The sequence below is a fragment of the Indicator indicator genome, chromosome 16, assembly GCF_027791375.1.
Source record: "Indicator indicator isolate 239-I01 chromosome 16, UM_Iind_1.1, whole genome shotgun sequence".
Taxonomy (NCBI): domain Eukaryota; kingdom Metazoa; phylum Chordata; class Aves; order Piciformes; family Indicatoridae; genus Indicator; species Indicator indicator.
This window is the reverse complement of record NC_072025.1, coordinates 1,118,755-1,126,693: the sequence shown is the minus strand read 5'-3', so window position 1 is coordinate 1,126,693 and position 7,939 is coordinate 1,118,755. Positions and strand designations below refer to the sequence as shown.

The following is a 7,939-nucleotide window of genomic DNA, read 5'->3' as shown; positions in this document are numbered from 1 at the left end:
CCTTGCTGCTGCCTATCCCTGCTATTGCCACCCATGCTAGCACCACTCTTGCCACAGCAGCCTCACAGCACCTCCTGCCTCCCCTGCACCCCAATTCTCAGCACACGGCCGTGTTGAGAAAAGTGGATGTTGGGTTCCACAGCAGAGGCCTGGACCTTAGGAGCATTTCCAGCACAGTACCCCAGACGGTCTCCTTCTGTTCCCAAACTGAACATTCCATTGCCATTAGCAGATCAGCCTCAGCTTGAAGAAGCAGAAGGCCCCAGGCAGCTTTTCACAGAGTTTTTATTTGCTCAGGTTCCCTTTTCAGTCTTTCTCCACCTGTAATGGTCACAGGACATAGCAAAGGTCAGCTTGAATCCAGCACCCCTGGACATAACTCATCCCTGTTTCATTTCCCACAGCCCTTGTTGGACGAGCCAGCAGCCCAGATCAGTTACCTGCTCCATCCCAGGGACATCAACAATGGGTTCCTCTGTAAGGACTCTGCCATCTCCACAATCCTCTGCAGGCAGCTGCCTGCAACACTGTGCCGCTGGGACAGGGGGGAGGGGAGGAACAGGGCTTGTCCCCGGATGTCTCCAGCTTGCAGCAGCAGGGAGGCAGTGCCTGGCTCTTGCCTGAGCCAAGCCCTTGCCCTGGCAGCAGCCATCACGGGAAGGGTGTAGTGGCAGCTGGACTCTGCCCTCCAGGCACAGATGCTGACCCCAGTTCTCTTCCTCTCTCCTTGCAGGTGTCAAAGAGTTGTGTAAGTAGGAGCCTGGTGAGGCTTTGGCTGGCATCATGGGGGAGATGGGGGGTGTTGGGTTCAGTGGGGCCTGTTCTGCCACCTCCTCACCTTCCCTCCACGGTGCCATTAGGAGAGGCTCTATGAAACAATTAAGTTTCTGCTGCGCACAAGCATCCTTGGGCATGGGAAGGTCTTCTATGAAGTGCCAGAGGCAGAAATGCAGCCTGGGGACATTGTGCTCGTCCCCATACAGAGCTCTGTATCCCTTTACCCCATCTTCAAACACGCAGCTGTCTACATTGGGGATGGAGAGGTCATACACTTCCAGGGTAAGTGCCTAAGCCCCAGGTCATGTCTGTGACATGGTGGAGCCTGGGCCAGGGCAGTGGTGGCTCTTGGTTTTCCAGGGCTGCAGGGTAAGAGTGGCACTGGTCGGATCAGCAAGGAAGGATTCCCCGCCATGAAAGATGAAAGGGGGAAATTCCAGATTTGGCGGAAAAGAGGAGGGGTTGACCTTGATGACTTTGATAGAAAAGTCAAGAATGCAATGCAGTGCAAAGCCAAGTATCACCTAAGCACCAACAACTGCATCCACTTTGCCCTCTGGCTTCTGGGCTTGGCAGACTTCTACATGGAATTGGTGAGCATGGAGCTATCATGGCTGTGGTGTGATGGCTCCTGCACCCACAGCCAGCCCTGCCTTTGCATCCTGACCCAAGACCTCCTCAGGCTACCCCTATGTGGTGGGGCCAGTGGTGGGGACAGCCAAGCCCCCTATGCATGGGCACCTTTCTCTTGTAGGTCGAAATCCAAGAAGAAGTTGACAAAGGAAAGGCTGTGAGTATTCCCAAGGTTAGTCCTCCTTGATAGGCTACCTAGGTCCCTGGGAATGGTCTGGAGCCATCTCTGGGCCAGTGGTGGGGACAGTCAAACCCCCTGTGCATGGATACCTTTCTCTTGCAGGTGGAAATCGAAGAAGTTGACGAAGAAGAGGCTGTGAGTATTCCCAGGGTTAGTCCTCCTTGGTAGGCCTCCTGGGTCTCTGGGAATGGTCTGGAGCCATCTCTGGGCCAGTGGTGGGGACAGTCAAACCCCCTATGCATGGACACATTTCTCTTGCAGGTGGAAATCTCTGATGAAGATGGCAGAGAGGAGGCCATGAGTATCCCCAGTGACAGCCCTTCCAGGCAGGGCTCTGGTACCCCTTGGACGGCTGCAGTGTTGTCAAAGGTGCCTGGGGTCTCTGGGAGAGTGCATGGACCCAAAGAACACTGAGGTCCCCAGCAGGGCTGTGACATCTCCAAGTGCACTTAGGTCCATGTGGGGGATGGGTCCCCATCAGGACTGCGAGGGCCAAGAGAGGGCTGAGTCACCAGCAGGGATGGAGTCCCCAAAGAAAGATGGGCTCCTCTGGAGGGTCATGGGGTCCTGGGAAAGCAGGGTCACAGACAAGGCAGTGGGGTCTCTGGGAGGCTTTTGCTGCACCCAAGAGGCCTTTGGGATCTCCAGGAGAGCTGAGCTGCTGCTGCCAGTGTCAGTTGGGGACACAGCAGCAAGCATTGGGAAGGGCAGGGCAGTGGTCTGGACATAATCCACTCCTTTACGACCAGGCTGCAGCCCACCCACCCACTCTGATTTTGCAGGGGTTTGTGCTCCATCATGAGAGGGACTGGCAACAGCCACATCAGCCTGAGCATGACCAGCCCTGACTCACAGAAGAGCCTCAGCATTGCCCCACTCACCCCAACACCTCATCCCAGGGAAGGACCTTTGCTGAGGAGGAGCTGTTCCCTTCTGCTTGCTGCAGCTTCATTGCCATGCATTCATGAGGGGCTTCATTCCTGCTCCCTCCATTACATGTCCCCATTTCCCTCCACCAACATCTACAATGACAATAAAGCAGAGAGCACAAGACAATGCAGAAGGTACTGCCTGGGTGTCCTAGAGCAGACAACATGTCCCCAGGCAGCTGGGCTGGGCTGGGCTGAGCTTGGGCTGCTGCCAGGAGCCCAGCCAGCTGCCCCATGCCTGCCCTCCTCAGCTGCACAGGGGCACACAGCTCTGACCAAAGGCTCGTGGCTGGAGAGAAGGACATCACCAGCCCAGGCTGCTGGACACCACTGCTGGCCCCGTTGGCACACACAGGCCTGGGGCAGGGGCTTCCTGCAGTGCTGTGGCTCTGCAGTAGGGCTTTGGTGTCGTGCAGGAGCAGGCTGCAGGACATAGGCCTTGTGCTTGGCCAGCCAGGACACCTCTGCCTTGCTGACCTTGGCCTCCTGCTCCTCAGAGCCATCCAAAGGCTCCTCAGAGCTCTCCTCCAGCAAGGACTCCTGCACCACCAGCTGAAACCTGATGCTGGGGCTGGGGTTGGCTTGCAGCCAGGATCATACACTCATAGAATTGCTTTACTTGGGAAACACCTTCGGAGGCCAACCACTATCTAACTCTACCAAGCCTGGTGCTAACCCATGGCCCTGACCTTAATGTCCCCACAAGTCCTTCTCTGTTATTTGGAATAAGGTCCAGCAGTGCCTCTCCTTGTTGGCTCCTCCACTACCTGCATCAAGAAGTTATTGGCACACAGCAGGAGCCTTTTGGCCTGGCTCAGCCTGGCTGTGTGGGCTCCCAGCAAATGTCAGGGGGGTTGAATTCACTCAGGTGTACTAAGCACTGTGTTCTAGAGGTTGCCCTCAGTTGACTGTAGAAGGCCTCATCAGCATCATCAGCTTGATTTGGTGGTCTAGTGTAGACCCAGAGAACAGTTTTACCTCTCTTTCCACACCCCTTAATTCTTACCCCCAAGCTTTCCACCTGTTGTACCTCCCCCCCACCCCTGGATGGAACTCAGCTGCAATTAGATCATAGTCATGCAGCCTAACACAGATCTCCAACTCCTCCTGCTCCTTCCCCATGCCCTATGTATTGGTCTAGAAGCATTGCAGAGAGGGAGCTACTCCCTTAGTTTTCACTCCTTCTGTCATAGAATCATAGAATCAACCAGGTTGGTAGAGACCTCCAAGATCATCCAGTCCAAGATATCACCCAGCCCTAGCCAATCAACCAGACCATGGCACTAAGTGCCTCATCCAATCTTCTCTTGAACGTCTCCAGCGATGGCGACTCCACCACCTCCCTGGGCAGCACATTCCAATGGGCAATCACCCTCTCTGTGAAGAACTTCCTCCCAATCTCCAGCCTATACCTCCCCTGGCACAGCTTGAGACTGTGTCCTCTTGTTCTACTACTGGTTGCCTGCGATAAGAGAGCAACCCCCACCTGGCTATAACCTCCCCTCAGGTAGCTGTAGACAGCAATGAGGTCACCCCTGAGCCTCCTCTTCTCCAGGCTAAACACCCCCAGCTCCCTCAGCCTCTCCTCATAGGGTTGGTGTTTCAGATCCCTCCCCAGCTTCGTTGCCCTTCTCTGGACACCTTGCAGTACCTCAACATCTCTCTTGAACTGAGGAGCCCAGAACTGGACACAATACTCCAGGTGTGGCCTGACCAGAGCTGAGTACAGGGGAAGAATAACCTCCCTTGTCCTGCTGGCTACACTATTCCTGATCCAAGCCAGGATGCCATTGGCCTTCCTGGCCACCTGGGCACACTGCTGGCTCATGTTCAGCCTACTATCAACCAGCACTCCCAGGTCCCTTTCTGTCTGGCTGCTCTCCAGCCACTCTGTCCCCAGCCTGGCTGCTGGGGTTGTTGTGGCCAAAGTATAGAACCCAGCACTTAGCCTTGTTCAATCTCATCCCATTGGCCTCTGCCCACCCATCCAGCTTGTCAAGGTCCCTCTGCAGGGGCCTTCTACCCTCCAATAGATCAACAACTGCTCCTAACTTGGTGTCATCTGCAAACTTACTGATGCTGGACTCAATTCCTTCATCCACATCATCAATAAAGATATCGAACAGGATGGGGCCCAGCACTGATCCCTGGGGGACACCACTAGTGACTGGCCACCAACTGGATGCAACACTGTTCACCACCACTCTCTGGGCCTGGCCCTCCAGCCAGTTCTTGACCCATTTCAGAGTGAATCTGTCCAAACCACGAGCTGCCAGCTTTGCCAGGAGCTTCTTGTGGCAGACAGCGTCAAAGGCTTTGCTGAAGTCCAGGCAGACCTCATCCACAGCCTGTCCCGCACTCACCAGACAGGTAACTGATCATAAAAGCAGATCAGGTTGGTCAGGCAGGACCTGCCCCTCCTGAATCTGTGCTGGCTGGGCCTTATCCCCTGACCATCTTGTAGGTTCTGTGTGATTGCACTCCAGATGACCTGTTCCATAACCTTGCCTGGCACCGAGGTCAGGCTCACAGGTCTGTAATTTCCTGGTTCCTCTTTTAGGCCCTTTTTGTGGATGAACATCACCTTGGCCAGCTTCCAGTCATCAGGGACCTCTCCAGTGAGCCAGGACTGCTGATAAATGATGAGAGCGGCTTGGCCAGCTCATCTGACAGCTCTCTCAACACCCTAGGATGGATCCCATCCGGTCCCATGGACTTGTGAGGATCCAAGTGGGTCAGCAGGTCCCTTACCGCTTCCTCCTGGATTACAAGGGGACTATACTGGCCCCTGGCTCCATCTGCCAGTTCAGGGGGCCAGTTGTCCTGAAGACAACCTGTCCCACTATTGAAGACTGAGGCAAAGAAGGTGTTAAGTACCTCTGCCTTTTCCTCATCTTTTGTTACTATATTCCCCTCCACATCCAATAAGGAGTGGAGGTTGTCCTTGCCTCTTCTTTTGCCATTAATATATTTGTAGAAATATTTTTTATTCTCCTTTACAGCAGTGGCCAGTCTAAGTTCTAAATGGGCTTTAGCCTCTCTAATTTTTTTCCTACAAGATCTAGCAACATCCTTAAACTCTTCCTGGGATACCTCCCCTTTTTTCCAAAGGTGATACCCCTCGTTTTTTCCCTTAATTCCTTCAGCAGCTCCTTGCCCATCCAGGCTGGCTCTGGCTGTCTCCCTCGTCGGCTCCTCTTCCGGCACATGGGCACAGCCTGCTCCTGCACCTTCAAGAGTTCTTTCTTGAAGTAAGTCCAGCCTTCCTGGACCCCTTTGTTTTTAAGGGCTGTTTCCCAAGGAACTTTCCGAGTTAGTTCCTTGAATAAGCCAAAGTCTGCCCTTCAGCAGTCCAGGGTAGAGGTTTTGGTGCTGCCCCTCCTGGTTTCACCATATATTGAAACTCAATTATCTCATGGTCACTGCACCCCAGGCAGCCTCCCACCACCACATCTCCCACCAGCCCTTCTCTGTTAGTAAACAGCAAGTCGACCAGGGCTGAACCTCTGGTAGGCTCACGTACCAGCTGGGATAAGAAGCTATCCTCCATACATTCCAGGAACCTTCTGGACTGCCTCTTCTCTGCAGTGTTCAATTCCCAGCAGATATCTGGCAGGTTTAAGTCACCCACAGGAACAAGGGCAAGCGATCTTGAGGCAGCCTCCAGCTGCTTGAAGAAAATTAAATCAACCTCTTCTTCCTGATTAGGTGGTCTATAATAGACTCCAACCAGATGTCAGACTTGTTGGCCTTCCCCCTAATTCTTACCCAGAGGGACTCAACCTGATCATCCTTAGTCTCTACTTCCATGACGTCCAGAGTCTCCCTAATACACAGGGCCACTCCTCCACACCTTCTCCCTCTCCTGTCTCTCTTGAAGAGTCTGTGGCCATTGATTACAGCACTCCAGTTGTGAGAGTCATCCCACCATGTTTCTGTGATGGCAACAACATCATAGTTTCCCTCTTGTACCAAGGCTTCCAGCTCCTCTTGTTACCCATGCTGTGTGCATTAGTGTACATACACTTCAGCTGGGCTGCTGGTTTTGCCCCTGTCTGTGGCTTACCACCCTCAGCCTCTTTTGGTTCATCTCTAGTACTGTTGTGCTCACTCCCTTCCCCCTTCAAGCCTAGTTTAAAGCCCTTTGTACAAGCCCTGCCAGCTTGTGTGCCAAGATCTTTCTCCCCCTCTGTGACAGGTGTACCGCACCTGTTGCTAGCAGACCTGGGACCATATAGGTTTCCCCAAGATCAAAGAATCCAAAATTTTGTTGCTGACACCAGCCTCTTAGCCACTTATTAATCAGGAATGTTTTCCTGTTCCTTTAGGCATTCATGCCTGCAACTAAGGGTAGAGATGAAAAAATTACCTGTGCCCCTGATCCCTCTACTACCTTTCCCAGTGCCTTGAAGTCTCTTCTTATTGATTTAAGACTTCTGGTACTGACCTCATCACTTCCCACTTGCACAAATAGCAAGGGATAATAATCAGAGGGCTGTACTACATTAGGCAGCCTTCTGGTAACATCCCTGACCCGGGTTCCAGGGAGGCTGCAGACTACCCTGTGGGAAGGGTCTGGCTGACATATGGGGCCCTCTGCTCCTTTCAGAAGGGAATCACCAATCACAATTACCCTCCTCTTTTTCTTTTGGGTACAAGTTCTGGTGTGTGGGGGGGACTGATTTGCTTTAGTCGACCCCCCAGATGGTGTTGCTTTTGCTTCCAGTATCACCTTACCCTCAACCTCTAGTGCCCCATATCTGTTGTGCAAGGGCAACTGAGGAGGTGAGGGGGGCTGGAAGGGCTTTACCTTGCCCCTTCTGACAGGCACCTGTATCCATTCTCCGCTGTTTCTTGCATCACTTCCCTCTGCTACAGGGGTCTGCAGAACCTGGTACCAAAAATCTAACTCCCTTTCACATTCCCTTATGGTCCTTAGTCTTTCTACTTCATCCTTCAGCTCAGCCACTAGGTTAAGCAGATTATTGATCTGCTCACACCTAATGCAGGCATTGGCTCTGCCACCCTCGACCTCTCGTGCCGGGCTCCAACGCTCATTGCAGCTGCATGCCTGAACACGTGCATGCTTATGTGTGGGCTCTGTTTGGGTACCCACAGTTTTACAGACAGCCTGAGACCGAGTCATAACCATGGCTCAACTCCTTCGGGGAACCGGGCCTTTTTATTTTTTTCTTTCCCTCTCCCTCAGGCGCTGCTCGCCGCATTCCCGTGAGCAGACGAGCTTTCCCGCGGCTGCCCTCATGCTGAAATGGTGGTCTCGTGCTAATAGGTACTTAAATTCCGCACGGTTCCCAGGCAACACCCCCCAGCAACGTCACTTCCCGAGCAGGTGCACTGGAGGACAGCCCCCACCAGTCCTGCTTGCCCCTTTGGGGTCCTTCCACCCTCAGAAAGCTCA

General features: G+C 53.5%; 1 protein-coding gene across 1 annotated transcript; it reads left to right on the top strand.

The window, feature by feature from the left end:
* The first annotated feature begins 857 nt into the window (after positions 1–857).
* LOC128972319 (uncharacterized) lies at positions 858–2,660 on the top strand. Its single transcript, XM_054388196.1, has 6 exons — positions 858–1,059; positions 1,138–1,370; positions 1,532–1,582; positions 1,694–1,726; positions 1,853–1,960; positions 2,374–2,660. The coding sequence occupies exons 1-6, from the start codon at positions 948–950 to the stop codon at positions 2,437–2,439; spliced, it is 603 nt and encodes a 200-aa protein (XP_054244171.1). The 5' UTR covers positions 858–947; the 3' UTR covers positions 2,440–2,660.
* Positions 2,661–7,939: the final 5,279 nt, after the last annotated feature.